The 27,500-nt window shown below is 42.1% G+C and overlaps 3 protein-coding genes across 4 annotated transcripts in view; 1 reads left to right on the top strand and 2 right to left on the bottom strand.

The window, feature by feature from the left end:
- The first annotated feature begins 2,530 nt into the window (after positions 1-2,530).
- lcp1 (lymphocyte cytosolic protein 1 (L-plastin)) lies at positions 2,531-16,638 on the top strand. Its single transcript, XM_005751922.2, has 16 exons — positions 2,531-2,713; positions 8,433-8,528; positions 9,436-9,584; positions 9,706-9,829; positions 10,531-10,663; positions 11,072-11,153; positions 11,269-11,434; positions 11,668-11,810; positions 12,187-12,282; positions 13,255-13,450; positions 13,635-13,713; positions 13,831-13,945; positions 14,466-14,599; positions 14,858-14,978; positions 15,375-15,499; positions 15,602-16,638. Exons 2-16 carry the CDS (start codon positions 8,465-8,467, stop codon positions 15,729-15,731), a joined length of 1,857 nt encoding a protein of 618 aa, XP_005751979.1. The 5' UTR covers positions 2,531-2,713; positions 8,433-8,464; the 3' UTR covers positions 15,732-16,638.
- A 707-nt stretch (positions 16,639-17,345) lies between these two features.
- Positions 17,346-22,474, bottom strand: cnot11 (CCR4-NOT transcription complex, subunit 11). Of its 2 annotated transcripts, none has more exons than XR_312269.2 (8): positions 21,478-22,328; positions 20,796-20,960; positions 20,445-20,597; positions 19,647-19,849; positions 18,698-18,900; positions 18,184-18,280; positions 17,528-17,839; positions 17,346-17,451 (listed from the first exon to the last, which is right to left on the bottom strand). XR_312269.2 is itself a non-coding variant. In XM_005751921.1 (8 exons), exons 2-8 carry the CDS (start codon positions 21,794-21,796, stop codon positions 17,642-17,644), a joined length of 1,338 nt encoding a protein of 445 aa, XP_005751978.1. In that variant the 5' UTR covers positions 21,797-21,818; positions 22,416-22,474; the 3' UTR covers positions 17,346-17,641. The 2 variants fall into 2 exon arrangements, 1 of the variants encoding a protein (XP_005751978.1); XM_005751921.1 differs by adding an exon at positions 22,416-22,474 and having other exon boundaries at positions 17,346-17,839; positions 21,478-21,818.
- Positions 22,475-24,470: 1,996 nt separating this feature from the next.
- LOC102197361 (abl interactor 2-like) overlaps positions 24,471-27,500 on the bottom strand; it is a 30,493-nt gene continuing 27,463 nt past the window's right edge. Inside the window, exons 7-11 of the mRNA XM_013915625.1 lie at positions 26,929-27,365; positions 26,546-26,710; positions 26,382-26,462; positions 26,044-26,226; positions 24,471-25,626 (exon numbers count right to left, since the gene is read on the bottom strand). Coding sequence (XP_013771079.1) covers positions 25,451-25,626; positions 26,044-26,226; positions 26,382-26,462; positions 26,546-26,710; positions 26,929-27,365 — 1,042 coding nt within the window. The 3' untranslated portion in view covers positions 24,471-25,450. The remainder of the gene's footprint in view (positions 25,627-26,043; positions 26,227-26,381; positions 26,463-26,545; positions 26,711-26,928; positions 27,366-27,500) is intronic.

The raw sequence follows: 27,500 nt of genomic DNA, 5'->3' as shown, positions 1-27,500 counted from the left end.
AGTTAAGTTATGCAAAAACACTTTAGTGGACATATTATGTACTCCAGTTCTGTTTGTAATTAGTCACATCTTAAAATAGATGGAAACAGTCAAGTGGTCACCACGAGTCCAGTGGGTGGCAGCATGTGGGCTCTTTGGAAAGTGTTTTTGTAAGAACATCCCTCTATGGGCACAGCTACAAATAGCTACTACACGGCACTACTTTGCTTAAGTGACCCCTAGGAACAACCAGGATCAACCAGCTGTTTTCACAATTAGATAACAAACCACACATTCAGGGGTAACGCAGTCAGTGGGCTAGTGGAGTGATGAATCCATATTTTTAATATTTGGTTCAAACTATTACACAAATTATCTTGATGCATGCTCAATCATCCAGGTAAGTAAATCTCCAAAGGTTGATTCTGTTCATCTGGACGTGGCCTCCTTGACTCTGCGCTCAAACCAGCAGGAGGGGAGGAACAGGGAGGAACGCTGGTTTGAGCGCAGAGTCAAGGAGGCCATTTACATGAAAAGGGAAAGACCATCTCTGAATCGAGGAGGGGGCCTAAGGGTACATGTTTCGCCATCGTACAATGCTGTGATTGCAGCCATTCCCCAACTCTCTGTGAGTGGTACTCATGGCCATTGATCAGTGGTTGTTGATCAGTGGTCATGAGAATTTGCATAATTATGATGAAGGAACTGCCCTCCCAGCCCATTGTTCCTTCAGTGGGCTGGTTTCAGTCATTATGCAAATGTACTGTTTATAAGGTTGGAGAAACCTGCAGTCAGCTGAGACTGAAGAAGTCACTTGGATGAGTGACAAAACATTTCTCCCACAAAATGCTACGTCCAGATGAACAGAATCAACCTTTGGAGATTACACAAATTACTTAGTAGTTTACCTATGAGTTTTCAGGCTTTGCTGAAGAATAAAGGTGGCCATGCCAAATATGGACTTTCAGGGTAGTTACAAGGATACAATTGCACGTTTCCATAAATCACTGCACCTATTTTCCGTTTTATAAAAAAAGTGAGGGGTGGCTCAAGACTTTTGCACAGTACTGTATAATGTCGTGAAAAAGAGAGCTTTCAGAGGTGCACTAAGTACAATAATTAGAAGTAATCTTTTCTCTATGACTTGCTGGTATCTCATATTATTGTGGAGTCATTTTGGTCCATTTTCTTTCTTTGTTTCACTTTGTTGAAGTTTGAGGTTTTTTGTCTGCGCACTGCTCTCTTGAGTTTCTACCACAAGATTTCAGTCAGACTGAGGTCTGGACTTTGACTCCGCCATTACACAAGCTCAATTCCTTTCTTTTTCAGCCATTCTATTGTAGATTTGATGGGTGTGCTTGGGATCATTAGAGATCAGATAGATGGTCACACATTTGACTCTCGAATAGTTCACGGTGACTCAGTGACACCAATGTGCCCAGGTCCTGTGACCAAATCATGACCCCCCCACCACCGTGTTTGACAGCTGGTATGAGGTGTTTGTGCTTATTAACTGTGTTTGGGTTTCTCCAAATACAGTGCTGTGCTTTATGGTCAAACATCTTCACTTTGGTCTCATCTATCCAAAGGACATTGTTCCAGATGTCTTTGTGGTTTGTGCTGAGATGTACTTTTTAGAGAGCTGAGACTCTCTCCTGGCAAACCTTCCAAACAAGTCATATTTGTTCAGTCTTTTTCTAATTGTGCCATCATGAACTTTAACATTAGCTTGCTAGCTGCAGTCTTTAAAGTCTGACATTGTTTTTTGTTGTGTATTTTTGCAGGTTCTCTGAGAATTGCACAGTCTGACTTTGGAGGGAATTTGCTGGAACTTTGGGAAGGTTGAAGCACTGTGCTGACACACCCCTGCACTTAACTACTCCAGACCTGCAAACTGCCACAACCTCTGCTTTTTAGAGGTGCTCACACTTTTTGATCGTCGTTTAATTAACTGCACTTGATACTTACCCTCTTAGTTTCTATGGAAGCATTAATGCCACACTTAGTTTTTTACAGGTGGGCATGAAAATATTCTTTTTCACAGCACAGCTGTAGTTTATGTGTCTGTAGCTACCTAACTGTTCCTCCGTGCATGGCTCTCTGTAACTCCAGCTCTCTGTTAGTAGTCTTTCTCTACTTTTTGTCTTTACCTGCCTCTCAGCTTCCCTCCTTGCTTTATCTAACAACAACAACAACACTAACAACCACAATTATATCCAAATAAAAATGAAACTGCAGATTAAATAAGTAGTTACTAAATGATATAAGGTGACAGAGAAAAACTACTTGCCCACATTTCTTCAGTATTGATTCATCTATTGAATTTGTTTCTTTTAGCTAACACCTTCTTTTTGATGTCACTATGTTTTAAATGATACCACTGGAGTCCTGCGACACCTAAACGCCCACGGCGACTGCTCAAAAACTGTAAAAGAAGCTTCAAACCTTTAGCGGTGGGGGGTCACCTTGACTTGTAGCCACCGCGCATTGCCATATAAAGACAAAAAACGCCTTTCATTCCTGTTTCTTGTTTCAAGTGTTGCATGTCACTTCCTTCCTCTTAGATTTGAATAGATGCGTCGTTGCCCTGTTTCGGTCCCAACTCAGTGCGCTGTCTGAAAAGCAGTGAGCGGCACAGCAGCCAGAAGAACCGACTGAGGACGAAAGAGATAAAGACGGACGACAAGTGTAACCCTCCGAGCCCAGAGATCAGCTTCCTCACTACGTCTCTCAGGTAAAGAAGGTAGAGGGCAGGTGGCTTCTAATCCACGTAGGTATTTCCTGAAGGCGTAACTGCAGGGTGAGAGAAAGACTCAGATTTTTCTTTTTAATATTTAATAGATATTAAATATTAAAAGACAGAGAGAGAGAGCAAGAAAGACCGAGAGATAAAGGACATCTCTGCAGGACATCTTTGTAATGATGTATTATCGCATATATAGCTGCACAGCCATTGATTTTAGTACTGAAGCTGGATCTTTCTTGATTGCAGCTCAGTTTTGCTGCTGTATTCATTAAAGCCTGCCCTGCTTTAGAAACCAACAGCACAAAACTCCAAACCTTGTTTGCTCCAAACCTAAACGCCTTGTTTACAGCGTGCATGTTGCCTTTAATCATTTAACACCTGCCATACATAAATTAAAGAATAAGAGCAGTTAGAAGCAGAGTGAGGCCTGCATGGGGGAGAGGAACAGTGCAGAGAGCTGAAAAAGGAAGTTTGCGGTTTTCAAACTTCAACTGCAAAAAAATCCCTTTAAGGTAGCAATGGGTGGGCAGAAATATAGAGATCATCTCAGGACAAGCGATTAATACTTTATGATTGGAGAAGATGCTAAGCTGTGGATACAGTTAACTCAGAGCCGCTTGGACGATGCGCACTAAGAGATGAGATCGGGGCCATGATGCTTAGAGACGGCCCTCTTTCTTTGTGCTTTTTGCAGCTTTTTAAACTACTTGTACTCATGTTTACCAAATAATAATACTTCTGCTACACTACTTTGCTATTTGATTTTACTTGTCAATCATGCAATATTCTGATGAAACAGGATGCTTGCCAACAGATGAATCAACACGTGCACATTCAGTGCAGGAAATTGTTGACGCTTGCTAGTGTTGCATGTTTTAGATCGTGCCGCTGCAGGCCATTAAGAGGCCGAATGGAAATGAGGAGAAACATAGGTGTAAAAGCATTTCCTGTGGTGTGAGGCTTTGTTAAACAAATGACAGCATGCACGAAGCATGGGATATGCGATGCTGCGGTGAGGAAACATACCGCCCTCGCTTTAACACATAGAACACACTAAAATGGCCTGTTTGCATCATGTTTTCCCCCCACGCTTTTCTCTGTAATGACGCCAGCTCACCATAGCAGCGTGCAGAGCTTTGGTGGCATGTTCTCCGATTATTTTCAAAGTGGAAGGTGGAAATCTTTACAGTTAGATTGTTTTAATATCAGGTGGCGCAGTGGTGCAGGGTCACCTCACAGCAGAAGAACTGGTACAAATCCCAGCTGGGGCCTCTCAGCGTGGAGCTTGCACGTTCTCCTCATGTCTGCGTGGGTTCGTTTTGGGTTCAGAGACGTGCATATTGGGGTGTAGGTGTGAATGTGAGCGTGGTTGTCTGATTGCTTCTGACAGGCTGACAGGCTGATGACTTGGCTAGTGCATGCCCCGCCTCTCGCTGGGGACATATTTAGTAATCCTAAATCATCAAAGCTTCAGCAACACTTCACTATTTTAACTATGTTAGAAATTACACTAAGAGATTTCAGACACAACATTCATGTGTAAGTAACTTTAGATTTTAATGTTTTTGTTGTTGTTGTTTTATTATAAATGCTGTTTAGTCCAGGTGTTAGCCAGAGTCAAGATACAAAGCAGTGCTGGGAAAAGGTGAAATACACACAGACTCATGACCCATGTACATGAGAAAGTTAAACCGTGTGAACCGTAAACCCTGTTTTTAAGGCGGTTAAAGTTTTCAGAAGGAAAACAATATTAGCAACAAAAGGAGAACTCATGCATGCAGATGCTAAATCAGAAATAGTTGATCTAAAAAATCTCTAAAAATAAAACTGTGAAAAGAAACTGGAACTTCTTGCCACAGAGATAGTTTGAGGCAGATCATGGAAGAGCATCAGTGCAGAAGAGCTCAGCGACACTTTGCACCATAAAGGCCAGACTGAGTCATTTCATTTCCATGACCCATTGCAAAACTTTTAACACATTAAAAGTGTTAAGACCCGTACTTTTGCTGAGCTGAGTTTCATTTCTGCTTCTGACTTCTGGCTGCTGTCTAACAGGCCGCTTGATTTTCAGTGGCTCAAAGCTAATTCTCGTACCTAAAAGATATGAAAAGCTTACATGTGTGCACATGGTGAATTTGGCTCCAAAATCAAAATAAGAGTGCCAGAGCAGACATACTAGCAGCAGCTAATGTTTGCCAGTGGTTGAGTCTTGCGTTTGTCATTCACCCACGCTCGAAAAAAAGAAAAAGAATCTGCCCAAATTTAATAGTATAAATAATCTAACAGTATAAAGCCCTTATAAGGCCCTTTTTGGGTGCTTGTGGCACATTTATCCAACTATGTTGTTTATCTTTGTATATCTTAGACTGCACTATTTTTTATCCTTTATCATGCTGCTGTAACATCTATGTAAGTATCTATAGATCTATCTATTGCTGACTTCAGGCTGTGTTTATTGCTAACTAATTTAATTACATGTAAGTTTCCCAAATAATTTAGTTACACAAGTGAAATGTTACATTTAATGGAATCTGCCCAAATGAAATTTACTTGATTGGTACAAATGCAGTTTACACCAGGCACATTTTCCTTAATCATGACTTATTTGAATAAATTAACCTTATATTTCAGTTGCATTGTTCTCATATTTATTGTTTCATGTTCATTGCGGGCGAGGAATCTTTTTATTAGTGTATCTGAGTGCCTTGCTTCCAAGTCCAAAGGGCTGCTGCAGAAAGGAGCTAATCATCTCCTACACCTATTCTCACTCTTTACAAACAATTAAACAAAACCCAGTCCGGCCCTCCATGAAGGACATTTCACTGTTGCCCACTTGAGGCTGAGAAACATTTACTGTAACCTGCACAGTTCAATCCAAATGATTCATACATCTGTAACCTGTCATCTCTATGGATCTGATCCACAAATGTGCATCATTAAGTCTTTCTTTATTTTTTTTCTTCACTTGTAGCTCAGTGGGGTTAGCTTTAGCGGTTTTAGCATTCATGGGGAAAAAGAAAAGGAGAAGAAGTTTGGGTGTTTTTACACATTTACATATTCTGACTCATACCAATATTAGCTGCGTCTTTATTTATCCTATCTTGGATAGATCACCTGGAATCAGCTAATCTTACTCTTTTTAAGGCAGCTTTCTTTTGATTGGCTGCCCCTCATTAACATTGGTATAACAGGTCATTTTACAACAGTCATTTTAAACAAAGTATTTCGTCATTACCTTACAGCTGTCTGCAATCAGTTACTTATCTTTCATCAGTATCCTTCAATTGCATAACATGGAAACGCAGGCTGAGACACTTCTCTTTATACTGCGACACCATCTAGTAAATCGATATGCATTTTACAGCAATTTGCCTTTTCTTATCATCCCTTACATCAGGTTGCTTTTCATCCAACAATTTCATTAATAAAGTCATCCTTTTTTAAAGTCATCATCAAACCGTCTTCCCTGTAAATCTGTTGTACCCCTGTTCCTCCTTTTGTCTTAAATGTTACTTTGTGTTTCTCTTCACATTCGACTGCCAAAAAAGGATCTGAAGTCGACAAATGCTCGGAGTGAATCATGACAGACTGAAATAGAACGTCCTGTGTGTCATGTGATTGGCAGCTACTCAGAACTGCTTCACTCTTCCTTATCTGCAGCTTTTTCCTTTCTAATAAGCAAAAAAGAAACAGGTCATGAACACATGTGGTCATTGTCAACGTGACTGTTTGGCTGCAAAAATCGACAGCGCTCCAGTTAAATCGCGTTCTTTAAAAATGCAACGCATGATAGTGCAAGGAGATTATAATGCAATGATTTCTGTTCATTTAGTCTCTGTGTTGCCTAAGGGACACTGGAAACATTCGGTTTACTCGGTGGCATAAATAGTACATGAATAAATAAATCTGTATCTAGAGTGTTAAACCAAAACTGGCAGAACGGTGAAATAAAGGACCTTCTGTCACATTACAGCATCAGAAGTAAATGTTACAAATAGTCAAAGTTTCCACACTTGCAGTCTGAAGTTTGGCACTGCTCTGCCTCATTTGCGATGTGACCTCAAACTTCCCCACTGAACTGAGATCATCGATCACATCTTCAGTTGCTCAGTTCCTCTCTGTGAATTTCAACTTTTTTGTGAGTAAAGAACATCTAAAGGAGTAAAACCTGACTGTGTTGTTGCGTCCAAGAAGGCTGAGGTTGATGGGCTCCCAGCAGTCCTCAGAACTAAAACTTCTACATCCAAGGAGCAAAATGTGCCTTCAGCAGCTGAGAGTCAGCTTACACATAAAACATCATTAGCTCTACTGCAGCATTTTTGCATGCAACAACATGGTGTGGGAGTTTCTGTTTGCTGATCTCTGTCTCCAGTTCCTGGTGGATGTTTGTCCCCAAATGAAAGCTAGACAGAGTTTGAACATGCCATCGATCCATCCATCTCTTGATCTCTTCATCAGCTCTCAAAAACGAAATAAATTAGTTTAATTCTTCTTAATTTAATCACTAGCTTAAATTGTGGTTCATCGTTTATCACAGATTCAAACAGGGTAACGTCGTCTTTGACTATAAATCAAATCAGTAATGATAACACCCAGAAATGTAAATTCTCAGACAGCTGCAGCTTTGGTTGCTGTGGTCTCTGAGCTAATTCTCTTTGGCTCTAAACTGCAATCATCTGAATTTTCTGTTACATCACAAATCTTTTAGCATAAGAACCTCTTTTGATGCCCAGTAGTAGGGGTGATGGCTCTGCCCACTGATTGCCTAGCAGCAGAGAAAATACCGTCAAAATGAGACGACCCTAATCCATTTGATTTATGTCCAAACAACATGAACAGTCATCAAGCTAGACTAACAGAGATGCATAGAGCGATTCCTTGATTTACTGAAGCGATGGTAGCTGCTGCTAAACTGGTGGCTACACTCAGTACCTCAAAAGATTCTCAGCGATTAAAAAGTACCACCCCATAGAGTGAGACTTGTTGTTGTTGCACAGCTTTGGGTAGACCCTTTATTTACTGCACGGGTTGTTAGAGGGACCGTGTTTCTAGAAATGTCCTTCAGAGACGTCCACACAGGAAGAGACCAGCAGTGTTGTGTCGACTGGAGACTGCAGGGTGTCAGGGATACAGGGTGAAACAAAAATAGGCCGTTTCCAAGTTCAGCTTCAAGGTGAGCAGCTGATGCAACCACCAACGAGAGCAAAGGATACTTTTGATTGACATATGATGAGGTGGTAATTACAAAACTGGAGGCTTGAATGTCGACTAGACAACCGCCATCTACAAATGCAGACGCAGCTTAATGTGAATGAAAAGATTCTGGTTACTAAACAGGGTTTTTGTGAACCAGAGCATCACTGTGCTGTTTCCTCTTTTGGCAAAGAATTTGTGTGTACTTGCGACTTGACTGTGGGTGGTTAAAGGTTACCTGGGGGACCTCAGGGTGCTCTGATCTTATTACACACGCAGCAGTAATGAACAGAGAGGCTTTTGTCTGTCAGGCAGGAAGTGAAGCACAAGCAGGAAGTTTTACACTGGCAGAAGTGAGAACTGAGCAGTTTGCTTCACAGTAGAAAATCAGGATACCATCTTTGAATTTCCTCTTTCTTTCCCCACCACATGGTCCCTGCTTACATGCTCCTCAGTGCTGACAGGCTTTGACTTTTAAATTTAAGGATGTCTTGTGTTTTTTCTCTTGTGCCAGTTTCAGGTTCCTCTACTGATTCACGCTTCAACATGGCCGCCCCACCGATCACTGCAGAGGAGCTGGAGGATCTTAGAGAAGCATTCACTAAAATTGGTAAGATAGATCAGAATCAGAAAGACTTTATTTATCCCCAAGGTGCAATTAACAAACAACAGAGCAGCATAACGTTGAAGATAAGGACAATAAGAACAGGCAATAAGAGTGAAATAATAAATACACAGAATATACAGTATATACAGTTTTAAAATCACAGTTTTAAAATTAAAGTGACTAAAAGTCTGATGTTCAGAGGATCTCTGAAGGTGTGCTCAAAAGATGTAAGACTTTGACTCTGTTAGTGTGTTTAAAATGTCCTGGGTGAGTGGGAAAAGTCAGACTTGGCCGTCTTTTGATAGTTTTTTCCTCTAATAGTATTTTTCTTTCTTCTCATGACAAAGATTTGATCATTCCAAATTTCATACAGTTACCATTCAAATAAATACAAATGCCATGTAAGGAAGAGATCCCTAAGAAGACACAGCAACAGGTTAAACTAATATCATTTTGAATATTTGAGTAAGGATGATGTGTAATCTCAGCAGCCTGTGCAGCCACAGAGATGAGAAGGAAGTTACACACCGGACATGAAGTCAGATAATGAAACAATACCTATGACTAATATTTCAGGCCGGACATTGTGTTAGAGAGTAGTGTGCAATCTGCGCCGTTAGCAGAGTGAATAGAGCAGAGTAGAGTAGCTTTGCATGATGAGTTTAGCTTCACTCCATCTTTCTTCTGATTGGTTGGAGTTGAAGAGGAGATGATTTGGAAGCTCCACCCACCCGCTGTGTGCCTGAGATGACCATATTAAGGATATCCACCTGACATCATACAGAGCTGTGCCTGAGCCATTCAGAGCGGCTCACATGAGTTACTTTACTGTCTTCATTGTATGAGACTTTATAGGGAAAGTTTAATGGACCCTCTTTAAAGTTGTGCTTTCCCCTCCATCCTCCTCCAGATGTGGACAATGACGGCATTATCAGCAAGGATGAGCTTGATGCTGTCCTCAAGGCCGCCAACCTTTCACTGCCGGGCTACAGAGTCAGAGAGATGATCCAGGAGCTGAGCAAGAGCAGCGAAGAGCTCAACTTTGATAAGTTTACTGAAGTGAGTTTACTGTAGAATGATCAGACAAATACACAGTGCAGACATAGTGTGTTGATCACTCACTTCATGCATACTGCATAAATGATTATTTCTCACCTTTCTTTCTTGTTCCCATCTCCAGATTGTCCATGGACTAAAGAGTGCAGAGGTTGCAAAGACCTTCAAGAAAGCAATCACCAAGAAGGAGGGCATCTGTAATGTGGCAGGAACCTCAGAGCAGACTGGCACTCAGCACTCTTACTCAGGTCAGCACACACACAGTCGTGTTTTCATATCTTAGTAGGGCCATCAAATTGATATCACGCTTTCTCTCTAGCCGCTTACCCTAACCATCAAAAATGAGTGCCTAACCCTAACCCTTAACCTAACCTAACCATAACCTAACTGTAAGGCTGACACTAAAACCACATTTTGAGTCTCAAAAATGCCTTCAACCTTGTGGGGACAGGCATTTTGACTCCATAAGGTCTGTTGGTTCCCGTAAGCATAGTAACATTCTAATTTTTGGTCCCCACAAAGATATGGAAACACACACACACCGAAACCATCTGAATACATTAGACATTACTGGAGAGTTTTCATATCAATAGTTCACTTGATTTGATGCCAACCAAGCTTAAAAGTGTTTATGTAAACAATAAAACAAACCTGTTATTCAATATGAGATGCTAACCTGTGTGAATGAAACGCATCAGGATAAATGAGGCCACCGATAGAAAATTCAAATAGTCTGAGTCAGTAAAAAGTACATCTGTTGTTATATGTGTGTATTGTTGAACTTGCCTCAGGAAATCATCTGAATGAATCAGACACCAAAGTCTGACACACATATGTTTATAAAAAGAAACAAAAAACCCCAAACAATCAGTTTTGTTAATATTTTGCACGTGGTCGATGCAGATGATCATCCAGCTGCTCACTTTAATTTGCTTTTTTTGCTCTGCAGAGGAGGAAAAGGTAGCCTTTGTGAACTGGATCAATAAAGCTCTGGAGAAGGATCCAGACTGCAAACATGTTCTGCCCATGGATCCTAACACCAACGACCTGTTCACCGCCATGGGAGATGGGATCGTTCTCTGGTACGTTATCTTTCACAGGAACAACAGCTGACTTCCTGAAAACTTAAATCACGGTTTTACATACAGGGGTTGACCCAGTTTGCATAATTTTTACAGACGTGCTTGGGTTGGATATTACTTCAGTTTTAAATAGCTATAATAACTTTACTGGTTGGTTATAAACTGAAAATTTGAGCAAATTTAAAAGTTTAAATGAGAAATCCAACTCCAAAAAAGAAGACAACTGTGATACTGTGTAATAATTTTTAGATCTCTTAAACGTACTGTACTTCTTTGCTGAGATATCTTAGCTTCAGGGACATTAAAAAAGAAAGAAAGAAATGAAAGTAGCCTTCATCAGTTCTACTTTCGAATTGGGGAAAGAAAACAGTTCCGTTATCAATCTGGATGTTTTTCCTCTCTTGTTAGTAAAATGATCAACCTGTCTGTAGCCGACACCATCGATGAGAGAACAATCAACAAGAAAAAGCTCACACCCTTCACCATCCAGGTGAGACTCTCCTTGATTCTGGCAACGCTTTTCATCTCCTTTACCTACCACTGTGCACAATCAGCAGTCTAACAGAGTTTCTGTGCGTGGGATATCTTACTGCTTGATCTAACAGGAGAACCTGAACCTGGCCCTGAACTCGGCATCAGCCATTGGCTGCCATGTGGTGAACATTGGAGCTGAGGACCTGAAGGAGGGCAGGCAGCACCTGGTCCTGGGTCTGCTGTGGCAGGTCATCAAGATCGGGCTGTTCGCTGACATTGAGCTCAGCAGGAATGAAGGTGCGTGTGTTTCTCATTTAGAATACAATGAAAGCTAAAAATAGACTAAAAAATGACCACAGATGTTAAAAAAATACTTTGGAAGTGATATTATTTACTTGCTGAGAATCAGATTCATGTATTCAAGACAAAAGTAAAACCAAAGCCACCAGCTACTTTTCAGTTGCTTACCAGCTAATCTATACTCACTCCATGCACATGAGGATGTTTTTAATGAAAACACATGCGTGCAGCTCTGATCGCTCTGCTGCGGGACGGAGAGAGTCTTGAGGATCTGATGAAACTTTCCCCCGAGGAGCTGCTGTTGCGTTGGGCCAACTATCACCTGGAGGAGGCGGGCTGTGGCAAGATCAACAACTTCAACAACGACATCAAGGTGATCTCACACACACACACACACACACACACACACACACACACACACACACACACACACACACACACACACACCTGGGCCTTGTGTATAATGCATAAGCAGTCTCGGGCCCAGAAACACAAGCTGAGTTTAAACAACATCAGCAAAAGTAAGTCTAAATCTGTGTTCTCAGAGTCCCGCAGACCAAACGGAGAAAAGAACTGGAGTAGCCGAGTTGTGATCACTTTCATTCTTAAACAAAAGTAAAATCAGCCAACATCAATTTTTCATCGATACCGTACTACAGACAGACTCACATTAAAGACCTTTTCTTCTCTACAGTGTGAAGTTTTTGTTTGGCTGTTAGAAGGTAACCTTTCCAAACTGTTTGTTCCAGGATTCGAAGGCGTACTACAACCTGCTGAACCAGGTGGCACCCAAAGGAGACGAAGAGGGAATTCCCCCCATTGCCGTTGACATGTCAGGACTCAGGGTAAGACACCCGAGCATGCATCTGATAGCCATAGTGACCATTTATAGGACTAGTTCTGATATGGTTTCCGAAAGAGACTCAGGCGCAGGCCAGGGTATTCCTTTAAGCGAAGAACAGTGCATTTATTCACAGTGAACACAATCACCAAGTGGCTATATACAACGTGCAGGGGAAACGGGTCCATGGGAAACAGGGTTAGGGGGAAGGGTGCTCCACACTTTCTGTACAAAAGCTCCTCCTCAGTCACTCCTCTCAGAATCCGGTTCCAAAAACGATCTAAACACAAAAGGTCGGGTTAGCGGGATAATAACAAAGGGCTTTCAAGATACAGGTTGGCAGATACACAAGTTTGACTGACGCTGATAGCTCAACGATCCAGCAAAGACTAGTACAGACTCGCCATCTTAAGTAGTGCAGTAATCAGCTGGGATCAGCGGCCGGTGCGGTGATGAGAGCAGGTGTGTGGGCCAGCAGTGGGAGCCCGCAATGAGCGTCGCCGCGGCGAGAGAGAGCGAGAGGGCGAGCAAACAAACCACAAACATATTGCCTAATAGAGGGTCGACCAGCGGGGCACAGGGACCATGACAAGTTCCCACACATCAGTCAGTGTTACTGTCCCCTGATTGCTCATAAAGACTCAGAGGGAATCAGCAGGGCCCATATAAACAAAAACTGCTGCCTCATTTGCATATATTATTTATATTATGCTATTTTTCATTCTTTGTTCTACAAAAAATATCAGAACATATAAAATTCCTTGAAGCCAAAGGCGACGTTCCAAATACGTAAAATACAAACTTTATTAATTAGTTTTATTGCCAAATTTGAAAAAAAACCCCGAACAGTTTAACTACATATGCGCAGACCTTTGTTGACTACAGACCTGATTCTTCCAAACATGCTTATTTTGAGTGCAGGAAACTCTGATTTGGTTCTCACATTCTAATGTGGGCCTTGCTGCTCGCTCTGCAGGAGAAAGACGACCTGAAGCGAGCGGAGCTCATGCTGGACCAGGCCGACCGGCTCGGGTGCAGACAGTTCGTTATGCCCACAGATGTCGTCCGCGGCAACCCTAAGCTCAACTTGGCTTTTGTTGCCAATCTGTTTAACAAATACCCGGCTCTGAAGAAGCCAGAGAACCAGGACATCGACTGGAGCTCCATCGAAGGTAATGTAAATGGTAAATGGTAAATGGACTGGTTCTTATATAGCGCTTTTCTACTCTTTCTGAGCACTCAAAGCGGGCTTAATTCATATGTGAGAGATTCCCAACTTTCCCGATCTCTGTGCCCTAGTTTTCCTGCCATGGATGTTTAATAGCAGACTTTTTTTGTTTGTTTGTTTGTTTCCAGGTGAAACCAGAGAGGAGCGCACCTTCAGGAACTGGATGAACTCACTGGGAGTCAACCCTCGTGTCAACCATCTCTACGCGTAAGACACCTCACCGCTCTTCCTCTGTCCTTCTTTGACATGCAGCATGTTGAGAATATGAACACATTCTCCAGATTACAACAGCAAAGCAGTGTGATGTGTTTGTTTGTGCTGCAGAGACATCGACGACGCCTTGGTGATCTTTCAGCTGTACGAGAAGATCAAAGTACCAGTGGACTGGGACAGAGTCAACAAACCTCCCTACCCTAAACTGAGCAGCAACATGAAGAAGGTACAACAGCTCAACACAGTTCAAGTCACACACGATGGCTCTTTCTGTGTCAGTTCTTCAAAGGACTCTCATCTCACTCTTCAAGGGGAAAGACATCCATTTATGATGGATATGAAAAACCCCCAAAACATTTTCATTAAATTTGACACCGTGCACCAAATCCACGTTGCCTTTTCTAGAAAGCTCAAATTTCCATTCATATTATATGCAAAATTTGCAATGATGTTCGCTCTCCTGATCCCACTATGAATTCTTGAAATATTTCTGTATTCATTCACAGCAGCCAATGATTGGAATGAAAACATCTTTCACAAACAATTTTTTTTTGTTATGTGTCGTAATGACGTTTGTCATTACGACACATACTATGCATGTTGTAATGACACATTACACATATCTGTGAAAGGAGTCATCTGATCTGGCCTGTGTCCAGCTGTAAACAACAGGACATCAACTATTTTAGGGATTTCAAGCATCCACATATCCGTGCTGAACCCGAGCCTTTGTTTGTGCGTTCCAGCTGGAGAACTGTAACTACGCCGTGGAGCTGGGAAAGAAGGAGGCCAAGTTCTCTCTGGTCGGCATTGCGGGTCAGGATCTGAACGAAGGGAATCGAACCCTCACCCTCGCTCTGCTCTGGCAGCTCATGAGGAGGTAAAACCTCACTTCACTCACCTCTCACATCTCTTTGGTCTCATCTTCTTGTTTTGATTGCTCTGATTTGTGATGTGAACGTATAGGGCTGTTGTTCTAACCTGATATGAAATCAGCAGATATTTGAATGGGGGTTTGGCTGTTAAAGAAAGCGTGGTAATGCACTAAAGGGTGTATGGAACCAGAAACTATTTAACTTATAGTCTGCTTAGAAATGCCCCATTCAGGAATCTCTAAGCTACCTGTGTGTGCACCCAGGTACACCCTGAATATCTTGGAGGACCTTGGCGATGGGCAAAAGGTGATCGATGAGACCATCGTGTCCTGGGTCAACGACAACCTGACAAGGGCCGGAAAATCCACAATCTCCAGCTTTAAGGTAACACACCTCGACAGTATGGACATGGAAATCCTCCTTAGCCTCCAATTAAATGCTCCAGTGTCAAAGTTTTGATTACATCACTTCCTGTGCACAGATTTATCACGGCTTTAAAGGGAACCTATTCTACTTTTTTCCAGCTCCAGATCTTTATTGCTGAACTTCGCTAGAGTTGCTTTGCATGCTTTGTGGTTCAGAATAATCCAAGTTTATGTTACACTGGGCCTTGATGAAACTGCTTAACAGGTTATCCTCTGTGTGAAACAAGAACAAAAACCCAACAGGGAGTTTTTGGTTACACTCTGGATGGCAACCAGGCTCATAGCAGTGTAGTTTCACATCTGTAACACTAAACAATGAGAGATTTACATTAACTCTGCTGTTGTTGTTGGTTAGGACCGGTCCATTAGCACCAGCATGCCAGTTCTTGACCTGATTGATACCATCCAGCCTGGATCCATCCGGTACGACCTGCTGAAGACCGAAGACCTGACTGACGAGGAGAAACTCAACAACGCAAAGTACGTACAGCTCTTCTTACAGCTTCTTATCACTTAACAGTTCAGAAATGTCTCTGCATCACCAGCAGCAGGAATTTAATCCAACAATTACTGTGTCTTTAGGTACGCCATCTCCATGGCCAGGAAGATCGGCGCCCGGGTGTATGCGCTCCCCGAGGACTTGGTGGAAGTCAAGCCTAAGATGGTGATGACGGTGTTCGCCTGCCTCATGGCTCGTGGCCTGAGGGCCTAAAACCACAATCACTTCCTGTCTGTGAAGAGGGGACCTCTAAGGCTAGCAGCCAAAGGAAATGAGTTGCTAATGCAGAGGCTCCACTCACAAGTTGTGGCTTTAGACTGTAACTTTTTAATGACCAGAAATATTGGATTTATGATGGCAATACGGCTGTGGGACACATTTTGTAACATCTGCTGGTGATTGATGTCTTTCACTCATGTTTCTCTTAAATGTACAATAGAAAACTGTTTTATTCAAACCCAAGAAGCTGAAATAATCCCAAGGGTCAAGTTAAACCTCACCTAAAGAGTTGCTTTAAAATCACACAGGTGTGACTTTAAATGAGTTTTTACATGAAAATATGAATATTCGAAAAAGGATCTGTACCAGTCTTGATTTTCAAAGTGTTTAAGTCAGCTACAAAGATTTCTACCTCCAGCAAATAAACTAAGGGGAAAAAGTTCAAAGTGTTTCACTGCAGACCTTTAGCTTCAGTGTCTGTTACAGTAGCTGATCCACAACTCACAGAAGAGGACAAATAAACAGGTACAACCAGGAAACAAGCACAAAAATGGTCTGCTAAAAAAAAAAAAGAAAAGAAGAGAAAGGTTTTGAAGGCAGCTGATTGGAGGTTAAATGTCCATCTTTGTTGCTGTATTAATTTTCCACTTTTCCTCAATCATCTTTTAACTGCGAACATTAGCAAAAAAATAGTTATTTTTCCACTAAGACTTAGCCGGAGCATACATACAATCCACATTATATCACAAAGAGTTTTATTTTCTATGCAGAGCTGCAACATTTCCCATTTCATTGTTCAAATTTCTGTGAAACCATAAGTGATCAGTGTAACACAGCCATCTGATTACAAATCAAAATGTTTATATGTGATGTTTGCAAGCAATAAACCAACAATTTTTTTTATTACTTTTGTTATTTTTCATCCTGACATTTAAGTGGGGTAATCACTAAGATTATATAGTGATAGTGATGGACACTGTGGGATGCACACCTGGCTCTCACTCAGAAAAGTTTTGTTTTTCCCTGATCTCAGTGGAAAATGTTACAAGCTCCAACTGCCATTACCCTGACACACTAGATGCCAGTATTAAGACTTGCTGCTCACCTGGCCGCCCATTCTTCATTACATGACCCACTTTAACTCTTACCTTCATTGAGGCTTTCAGCACTTGTGATGTGAAATTAATAACTGGCGGTTATTAATTTCCCTGATCCACAACAGCAATTCCCAAAAATGAACATAAGCAGTAGACCAGTGTGTGGTAAATGCTAAAGCAGAACTGCAGCGGTGGGATCAGCCAGCTCTCATCGTGGCTGCTGTTCAGATACATCAGTAAAAGTTGTTTTTAGCCTTCTTTGGCAGTTAGTGATCTAAACTGACACCATGTTCACTCTTAGCTATAACTTAATATTTAACAGATATATTCTTTCTTAAAATGTAGAATATATTTAGAGTCTTTAAACTGTCTACAGGAAATACTGTGTCCGCCTGTATAAAAAAGATTCGAGTGTCACAGCCATTCAAGTACTCACCATGGCAGGCAGGCAGCACAGGGGGATGTGAGTGACAAGAGAAACGTAACAATCCAAAAATACAACTACACCGAGTCAAATAAACGATCTCTTTAATGAAACAAACTCAGGAGGTTTCATTTTCCAAAGGGGAGAGCACTGGGAAAAAAGGAAATGCTGCTGTCCTTCAGGCACACCTGGACTGTAGAAGATGAGCATATAGAGAAATGACTCAAATTTGAAGGACTTCATAACATATTTACAGTATTTCCTCTGACCTGCACAGTCTTCTCCTTCTGTGATGTACAGGGACACTACGAGTGTGCATTAGAGCAAACCGTCCTCGTTTAGCCGCTGCTTCAGTCCCGCCCGTGTAGCATCTATGACGAGTATTATTTGGCAGGTTTGGCCTCAGTGGGGTTTTCTCCAGTGTCCAGAGTCTTGAGGAGGCGGAAGAGGCCAGCGGCCTCGCGGATGCGGCTGAACTCGATGCAGAAAGCCTGAACCTCGATGAAGAGGTCCTGAACATTGATAATCTTGTTCCGGATGAGCGACTGCAGGAAGACACAGACCAGACGGACCAGACGATTCTGGAAGAAAGAAAGTGTGATTAATACCTAATAACACCACACAAAGCATGGTCTCCAATTTACTGGAAAACACATTGAACCAGTTCAGAAGATTCTCATTCAGAGTGGGGTGAGGTGTGCGGTACAGCCCTGTCAACAAGTCTGAGCTATAGTCTGTGTCCTCAAGTCATTCTACTGTTTTATTAGTCTGTTATTTAGTACTTATTAGCAGGGGTGTGTGTGTTCAACATACTGACTTTCTGCTCCAAAACTTGAGGAGTTCTTTGTTCTTTTATGGATTTTTTTTTTTCAAGGATTATGATTAAATATGAAGAAGCATCACTACATTGCGTGTTGTACTCTACCTGCATGTATTTGTCTTTGATTTGCTCACAGGTGGAGATGCAGTTAGAGATGTAGAGGTGGATAAACTCAGGAGGCAAATCCACAGCTGTGGTCAACCTGCGGACAAAAAAACCCCCCAAAGAGTGACATTTCCACTTTTGACAATGAAACTTTTAACACCTCTTAAAACAGACCCAGTTTAGTCAGTCAGCTTCTGAATGAGTCATAGCGTGAGCCGAGTTTAGTTTAGGAACTAGAACTGGGCTTACTGACGAGAGGCCGCTTTACTCGAGTCACACATAGCGCAGATTAAAAAGCAACCAGTGACACAAACCCCACAAAACCTCGAAAATCTTTTGAAGACCGGATTAAAAAAAACAAACAAAACTTTATTTTTAGTTTGACTTTTCAAACCTCAGCACACTGACATCAGTGTTCTGATCATTGTCCTGGCTTTGGTTGTTTTGTCTTTTTTTTTTCAGATCACACATTTGGCCTTTTTCTGTAAGCAGCTCCACGGCTCCGTGCCCCCACCTGTTGACGACCTCCATGGAGTGCAGCGACATGTCCATGTTGACCAGCACTGAGAAATATTCTGTGATCTGGCTGCTCTGCATCAGCTTTAGCAGCATCTCGATGGCCACCAGCGGGTTGTTCTCAACCAGGTCAGGCAGCTTCACCGGAGACAGACCGATGTGGTAAACCAGCTTCGGGTCCTTCTCCAGCTCAGCCAGCAGCTGCAGTGACAGAGCATGCAGGGAGTTACTGACAAGCAAAGATTTACACGCTGCATTTCAAATACACTGAAGGAGGAAAAAACTACAAATGATAAATATATTACCTCTGATAATGTAATAATATTAAAATATTAAAACCATTACTGGCTCCACATCTGGAAACAAAGATTTTATGCTTTCTCTTGTAAACCCTCTCTTCATAATTCAGGGTCAGCGGGGTGCTGGAGCCTAGCCCAGCTGTCCTGGGGTCAGAAGACAGGTATGCTCTGGACAGATTGCTAGTTCACAGAGCTAATCCTCGGTAACAACAGACTGTATAACGAAGCTCTCTGGGTCTGGGAGTGATGGTAAGACAAAAGATGTTAAGTTTGGGTGTGGTTAATTATAAATAATTACCATCTTATATAAAGATGCATACTGTCCTCCAGTGTCTGGAGAAACAGAAATAAACTCCCACTATCAATCAGCTGTAAACTACCATTTTTATCCTCTGATTAATCCACATCATTCCATTTTATTCCTGTTGATTTCACATTCTGACTCTTTTCAAACCATGTTTTAATGTCTTGTCTTAATATATTTGTCTTGTGCTTTTCTCCTTTTGTGAAGTAGCAACTTTAACCCTGAAATTCCTCTCTGTGTTTATCTGGTTGCACTCCAAAGGCAGCTGGTGGCAGCACCATAGTTTCAGTTTAAATAGAATTGCAGTGCCTGACTTTAAGAGAAGCATTAAATGGCTGACGCACCTGTGATTGCTGCTGTGCAGACAGCGGGCTCTTGAAGGCCTTGGACATGATGCGTTTGATCTCCACGCCGGTGCTGTTCTTCACACACATGGAGCGATCCCACTGGATGCTGTGATCTGGCTCGGTGGGGTTCAGCCACGCCAGCTCGTCCTCACAGACGTGGAGAGGAGGCGGCGGCCGGATGAACTCAGGGCGGAAGTGACCTGAGGATTAAACAACGATATTGAAACACTTGTGATAATCCTGTTCTGTTTCAGACGTAGCTTTATTCATGGGTGGCGGTCTACTCTAGTAACCATGGCTACATGTGTGCCAGCTTTAAAAGGTGATCTCGTGTTCAGAGAGCCAAGCATTGTGTCTCAGGATATGAACAGCAATGAACTGTAATATTGGGACACCACGGCAGAGAGCTGAAGCTCTGATGCACACACTAGTGAAACTACTCAGGTTCTTGTGTGACCATGCTGTTTCATCTGACTTATGTTCATCCATAAGTCAGATGTGCACTTGACAGCTGAAAACCCACAAAACTGCCAGCAAAGCAAAACATTCACTTGTTTTTCATCTCTGATCTCCTAATTCACACAGCTCCTGACTTGTAAGCTAGAAGTGAATAACCAGCCGAACTTTTTTTTAGTGATGAGACCCATGATGATAAGACATACTCTTTTCATGTTGCACGCACACACACACACACACACACACACCACTGAGGTGACCTGCTTTTAATGTTCTTGGTTTTCTGCATAACAAAAGCCTTTTTGAAAAATGAACAAACAAATCATCAATAACACTTACTTTCCAGGGGAGGGCGTGGGCCTGTGACCAGAGACTCAATGATCTGGTTGGCCACAGAGCTGTCGAATCCTGAGTTGGATGAGTCTGGGTCTGGATCATTGAGAATGCTTGGGAAACTGGCCTTACTCTGAGTGGGCAACTCTGACTGACGCTCTAAACAACAAAGAGACAGAAACAGTGAATTAAAACATAAAAGAAACAAAGTGCAAAGTAAACAAAGTAATCTCTGCAAAGAGATTAAAGAAGAAAAAAAATTGCCTTTTAAAACAAACCAGTATAAACAAGTGAGTTTTGACCAGTCACACCTAGTCTTTCAGTCAGTAGATCATTTATGGGTGAGTGGGTACTGACCTGCCAACGCTAGCTGCAACCCGCTGATGTCTACAGACTGGGGCATGTTGCCAACATCCATGCAGGACACCTGTCTGGGTGTCTTTTTGAAGAGATCCCTGGGAGGTGCCAACATCAGTTGGGACAGGAAGAACTTCTCAGGTTGGGTGATGGGAGGCAGGAAGCCTGGACACCAAACACAGGAGACCTCATACACTTCATAATCCCTGATGCCCTCATTCATCATGTTACACAGTCACACTGAGACTGCCAGTGTAACTGGGTGTTGCACTGGCAGCAAGATCTGAGGGCAAATGTTTAACTGAACTGAACAAGTTTGTCTGAAATGAGAAACAGACCGTTTCTCATTTCAGACAAACAGATAGGGACAACATTACATAAGGCTGTGGTCCTTCAAAGCACAATCATGTGCCACAGAGACATCACTCGTTTGTGTCTAGACTCTAGAGTATAAGATGCCAAAAATCTTGATTGGTCATCACTGTTACAACACGAAGACTCATACTCTTTAAAAAAAAAAAAGCACAACCCTCAAATATTGAGTTTAGCTTCAGAGAAAACCTCAACTTTGTATCAAAGCTTATTCACTGCTGCTATATGTCCTGCTCGTTTAGGCCTGGCTGATTTCTTTCTCGGTGACATAAACAAAGTCAGGAAAAAGCGTTTTCACACGGAGACCTACCGGACAGCACCTTCTCCTGCTCCTCTCCGGCAGGTGCGGGGTTCAGCAGGTGCGCGAAAACAGCGGCGAAAGGGTTAGCGGCCAATGGCTCGGTGCGGTACATCTCCCACAGCAGGTAGAGGGCGATGAGCCGCTGCGAGGAGCTGGGCAGCAGGTCCGGTTGCTGCAGAAGCATCACCAACACCGAGCCGACCCTGAAGTGCTCCGCTTTCCCGAAGTAATGATGAAAGTGAGTGGAGAGGCTTTCGAAGGAGTTGGTGCAAGCCTCTTCCGAGATGATGCTCAGCAGGTTGGACAGTTCCTTCGGAGCGAGTGTCATGGTTTCCTCAACTGAATCTTTTCTGCTTGGGCGGAACCGTTATGAGACTATTTTTTTTGTTTGTTTAAATAGCTAATATAGCAAATACAGCATCCTCGCAACGAACCGGGTGCGTTTAATTCATATTTGAAGAGCAAATCTGAAAAGCTACAGAATGAAAATGATCAAACGAGTTGTTAGCAAAAAGTTAGCTTAACTAGCATTGCGGCGCTAACTGACATAAAGCGGCATTTTCACAGTCGAATAATCCGCCCCACAAACTCCACTCTGCCCGGTGCTGAAACTGCATAACAGTCTTACAAAAACTAACAAAACATTAACCGATAGAAACATCCAAGTTTGTCCAGGTGTTTTCACGACTGTTGAGAGTCGGTGACCGACGTATTAGCAGTTTAAATTCACGACAGTACGTCGGTCATACCGAGCTGCATTACGGGTAATGTAGTTTCGTACAGTGGCGTTTCACTTCCCCCTTAAAATAAACTCGTTTAAGTAATCTATAGGAAAGCAGCAATTTTAGACTCGAAAAGCGTGAGGTGTCATCCAATAAAAGTCACTTTTAAAGCTACAGCTGACCATAAAATAGTGGTTTGACTAGATAAAGAGCTTCTTCCTTTACCGATCAGTCCTCGCGTTATCATTTCCGGCGTTTTGTCCTGTCGAAATAAAATGGCCATTGTCGATACACTCTTAAAAGTGTTCTTTCATTGCGGTTTTCTTTTTTTTTTTTTACCTTTAAGCAGGTTTGTGAATATATATATATTTTTAAATATTCTCAGTTCTTGTGAGCATACGCATTTAATTATTATTTCTTATCTTCACCTTTCAACAAAAAAAAACTTAACTCTTCTGTACGCAGTTTCTACCGTCCAGTCTGATAAATACACAACAGTAGTACATGCTTATTGTTAAGACATTTATTTAGTATTTTCACTTAAAGAACATTGTGCTTTCAGTCATGTTCACTTTGGAAAGGAGAAAGCTTCTCCTGAGGCCTGTTCTTTCAGGTAGATCCCGAAGAATGAGATGGGAGAAATAAAATGAAAGCGATGATCTAAAGAGAAACCAAAGGTCCTATAAGAAACTCAAAGGTGATGAGTGCAATTCAGCAGGGGCGTGTTACTCTTAAAATATTCTACTCTTAAAATATTTTGTGAATCTCAACCCAGACTTGTCCTGTTTAGAGGTCAATGTCTGCACTGAGGGCAATGAAACAGATTCTTGATTTTCTTTTCTTTCTTTTTTTAAAGGCCTTGGAGAAGCTGTCCATAACATTTCACAGTTCATCTCATTTTTTAGTCCACACTTTAAAGGGATATTGCAGGCTAAACAAAAACCAGAGTGAGCCAAAGTTTGCAGCAGCTCAAACGATTTGCTGTCTACATTAAAGACATTCTGTCTGAAGGCTGGCGTCCGTTGTGTTCACATATGAACTTACACTAGGTTTTTTTTTTTTTTTACCTTTTCAAAGAGGGTTGTGTGCTGCTTCACACTACACCTTCTGTTCTTTTTGTGCTCCTACAGAGAAGTGTGTAAATTTCTGATGATTTGTATTCATTTTAATTTGGACAACATTTTACACTTAAACTTGAAAGTACATGGATATATGAATAAATACAATTATTGTTATCTGAAAATGTCAGCTTGGTATATAGGTATTAAAATAATTATTTGCAGCTACACAAGAAAGAATCTTTACCTTAAGAGCATCAAGAAAAAAAAACGTTTTTTCCTTCAACTCAAACATCTATAGGGGAAAACTGTTTCTCATCCTATTTGTTATTTAATTTGGCATACTCTGGTTTCTGTGGTAAAACACCTCTTAAGTTACACTGTACATTAAGGACACACTGTTTTCAGGTCCAAAGTCACTTCAGTCAACAAGGGAACATTTGGTTCTTACTGGTTCTCACACACACGTGCACACAACTCTTCACACACACATATGGCACAAAAATATCCACCTTTTTCTGAGAGTCGGTCTTACGTCCAAGCACACAGGGCTTCAGTTAAAGGGCTATTACAAGCAAAAACTGCACAGAAACATCACAACCTCCAGCCGGTCAAACAGACATCATAAAGCAAGCTGGTGAAACTACAGGAAAAGAAAAAAGAAAAAACAGAATATGGCGAATAAAAATGTCTATTATATATCAGGCATGCAAGCAAACACACTGTAAACTTAAACAACAACAAACAAAAAAAACAAAACAAAACTGATAACAGCTCCAGAATCTCCTCCTGGCGATTAGATCAGGTCCACTTTCCTACACGACAACAAACCCACCATGAGGCCGGACACAGGAGAGCTTAGTTCTGCTGTCTGGTCTGACCTTGGCGATTGATCAGATCTCTTGTGGATTAGATAAAATGTTAGTTTAGTTACACACATACATTTATATCAGCCAGAACTGCCTTTGCAGCTTCATTCAACACAGAACTAACAAGAAAACTTCAGCTACCGGAAAACACACATTTCCACTTGCAGACGTCACATCACAGCAGGATGTGGTGTGATGTTAAAGGAACTTTCTATGAGGACAGAAGCTCAGTTTTCACTGAATACTGTCCATGAAGAGAGCAGGATGGCATCCAATCAACTTGCAAAAAGGTCACTCACACAACTTCACTGAGTTTAGTGTCACTGAAGATCTTTGTGCTGTTCGCTTTGTTTAACATAAAAACCTTTCTGACCTGTAGTGTTTTCTTTTATCGTTTCCTTCATCTCAAGTTTATCTCCAAGACTCCTCCCTCAGAGAACTCCTCCTTTCACCTCATAAGGCTCTTAGGATTGTTTTTGTTTTTTTTTGTTTTTTTGGAGATTGGCACCATCAAAAGTCACGCAGGATTAGCTTTAACAGTTCCACACTACAGTGTCCATTTGAATCAACATCACTGGCTTATGTCTAGATTTTCAGCTCTACTATTATAAGAATCACTCTGCTGTGATCATGTCTATGATTTATAACATTTAACCACACTTACATACTAAATGGTTTCACATCTGTATGAGAAATGGAAAAAAGTTCCGCACAACATGTGTTGCAAGAGAACAAATTTCTTATGTCAACATCTTAAAATCAATTTCTTGTGATTAAAAAAAACAAAATCAAATGTGTCCTACTCATGTCTTGATCTTCTGGGTGCAGTCATTTCTTTTGATTAGTAGGACTTAGATTATTAGGACAATTATCACTTCTGCAGCATACATACATTTGTATGACCGAGACACACCCTGAATGTGTGGCAACACCTGTACCATCAGGTCCCACTTAAACGTTCTTTTCTAAAATGTGTGTAGTCATTCTTCAGAGAAACAGAGCTGTTGTGTGGCTGGAAAGCACCGCATTTCATAATTTCTTTGAATTACACGGGGTTGAAAAGAAGATACCCAAAAGAACTTTACTGACTTTTTACTTGCAGGTAGACAGGTCTCAGGTGTCTTTAAATGAATACCTCACACCTGAAACCCCTCTTAGTCCTAAAGCACTAAGGTAAAGCCTGTTATTGATTAAGTGGTCGTTTTGTTTTCACAAGCTCTGACTTTCTTGTGACCAATTAGTGTGAATTTAAGGAGACAAATGGCAACGTGGAACAGGGTCACATTTTCCCTTCTAGTTCTTGACTGCAGCTGTGATTACAGACACGTTTGGCTCAGTCAGCGTAGTGCATGATGGACTCTACGTAGTTTCCAGGGAAGAGACCGGTGGTCGAGTTCATCACTCCTTCAAACCACCCGTCCTCGTTCTTCTTGATGACGTATATGATCGCTCCTTCTTGGAACGACAGCTCGTCCTCCTTGTCGGCCGTGTAGTCGTAGATGGCCACCACTGGAGGGCGACAAACACACCAAAATATGATTACTAAACAGCAGACGGTTCAGTCATTTCACCAGAAGCAGTGCAGTAAATGTAATTACATGCATTTCAGTTTTTACGCACAACTGGAATCTAAAAAACTGCTCACCCCTGTGACTAATGCAACAACTAATCCAATAATATCCAAAGCAATTAATGAGTATAAAAGACATCAATACCTGACTTAAGATTTTTGGGGGAACTTTGGGAATTAGGTTTTCCGGGTAGACAACCTTAAATCCAAGTTGTGTTATTCTACCCGGAGACACAGTTTAAGGCTACATATTTGAGCAACTAATTCAAGGAACACTGATGGAGTGATCTAACACAACCTCATAAACAATGCAAACTGCAAGTACTTTGTTGCCTCTGTGTATTTCTGTGGCGTACCTTTCTCTAAGTAGTTCCTGGGGGCCCACGGTGGGTCTTCTTCAGCATACGGGTCGTTATACTCCACTACTGCTGAGTCCTCCTCTTCATGCCCATCCTCAGCTGGCTGAGGAGTGGGCAGGGCCTCCTCGTGCGCTACTTGGTTCTCAGTGGCAGGCTGCGAGGGAGGGGGGGCGTCTGAAACTGGAGGTTGGGGATACTTTATACAAGCTGAACTGAATCTGTGCTTAAAAGCTGATGATGTCATCCGTTTTGACACACAGATGTTCACGAGAACAATGATGTGCAGAAACATTTCTCTGATAAATTACTGAAAAAGAATCCAGATTAATACTCACTGGACTCCTGAACTCGAGCTACAAACCCCATCAGAGGAAGCTGAGGGGTGAACTGGAGCAGGGAGGGGGGCGGGGGAGAGGCTGCAAGCACAAAAGACAAAACTTTTACCAAACTTTCTCAATGTGGGAGTGGAGTGACTGGTGGCTGCTTTTATACTGCATACCTGGGCTCTGGTTGTAGTAGGGACCGCCATTGACCTGATTCTGGGTTGTAATTGGCTGACCGGTCACCGATGGGGGGCGGCGGTAAGGCAGTGACCCCCCCACCTGTGGGGTTTGCTGTCGAGGCTGAGGCCGGTTCATACTGTAGAACTGTGGGACGATAGGGCCTGACCAGCAAAGAGGGGCAACGTTATAAACTCATATTTTCTTAATACGCTGCGTATCAATCAATCAGTGATTCAATTCCATTTTAATTTTCTGTGTTAAACATGAAGGAAAGAGTTAAAGATTAGCTCCCCAGAGTGGGGATAAAATCCACAGAAACAGAGAGAAAAAAGGAGGACTTGGTGATGTTTGGAGAGCAGAGGTGTCCCTGAAAACTCACCTTCAGTGGGTGATGAAGAAGAGGAGGAGGAGGAAAGTGGAGGGGGAGGGGCAGGGGGAAGCAGCTCCGATTGGACTTCGGATGTGCTTGGGGAAGATTTAGAGGGGGGGGAGGTGCCGGCGTTTGGCGCATTCGCTTGCGAGTTTGCTTGGGAAGGTGAGTTGGCATGTTGAGAAGGTGAGCTCGGCGGCAGAGGTGCGTTGGGTTGTGTTAAGGTTGTGGTGGAGGAGGAGGAGGAGAAAGAGGAAGGAGTTGGGGACGGGGAAGGGGAAGAGTTAGGGGCGGTAGAGGATGAGCTAGCAGGTCCGGCAGTCGGGGAAACTTCAGGCAGAAGAAAAGGAAGTATGGAAAGGAGGAAGGAGTTAGGAAATAAGGTTATAGGAGGGAGTGAGTGACAAAGCACAAACAGCAGGGGGAGCTGAATTTCAAGCGCAGAAATTACACACAAAAATTAAGCTGTTTATATAGTTTATAACTTTAGAAGGATTTTAAAATATAAAATCTTAATAGTACAACTAATCCAGTTAGAATTGGAGGAATGGTGGGCAGGTGTGTAGCACAGACGTGTATAT

This window comes from Pundamilia nyererei, unplaced genomic scaffold, assembly GCF_000239375.1.
Source record: "Pundamilia nyererei isolate P.nyererei 1_Seehausen unplaced genomic scaffold, PunNye1.0 scaffold00334, whole genome shotgun sequence".
NCBI classification, from domain to species: domain Eukaryota; kingdom Metazoa; phylum Chordata; class Actinopteri; order Cichliformes; family Cichlidae; genus Pundamilia; species Pundamilia nyererei.
This window is presented reverse-complemented; position numbering and strand designations above follow the sequence as displayed.

What these genes read in the sequence shown, in the direction of transcription:
- lcp1 (XM_005751922.2), top strand. Translation starts at nt 8,465, where the DNA reads ATGGCCGCCCCACCGATCACTGCAGAGGAGCTGGAGGATCTTAGAGAA. An exon ending in AGAAGCATTCACTAAAATTG is followed by an intron (nt 8,529 to 9,435) that starts GTAAGATAGATC and finishes ATCCTCCTCCAG; the next exon opens with ATGTGGACAATGACGGCATT. An exon ending in ACTTTGATAAGTTTACTGAA is followed by an intron (nt 9,585 to 9,705) that starts GTGAGTTTACTG and finishes TCCCATCTCCAG; the next exon opens with ATTGTCCATGGACTAAAGAG.
- cnot11 (XM_005751921.1), bottom strand. Translation starts at nt 21,796, where the DNA reads ATGACACTCGCTCCGAAGGAACTGTCCAACCTGCTGAGCATCATCTCG. An exon ending in CTGCACAGCAGCAATCACAG is followed by an intron (nt 18,901 to 19,646) that starts GTGCGTCAGCCA and finishes CTGTCACTGCAG; the next exon opens with CTGCTGGCTGAGCTGGAGAA. An exon ending in TCCATGGAGGTCGTCAACAG is followed by an intron (nt 18,281 to 18,697) that starts GTGGGGGCACGG and finishes TTTTGTCCGCAG; the next exon opens with GTTGACCACAGCTGTGGATT.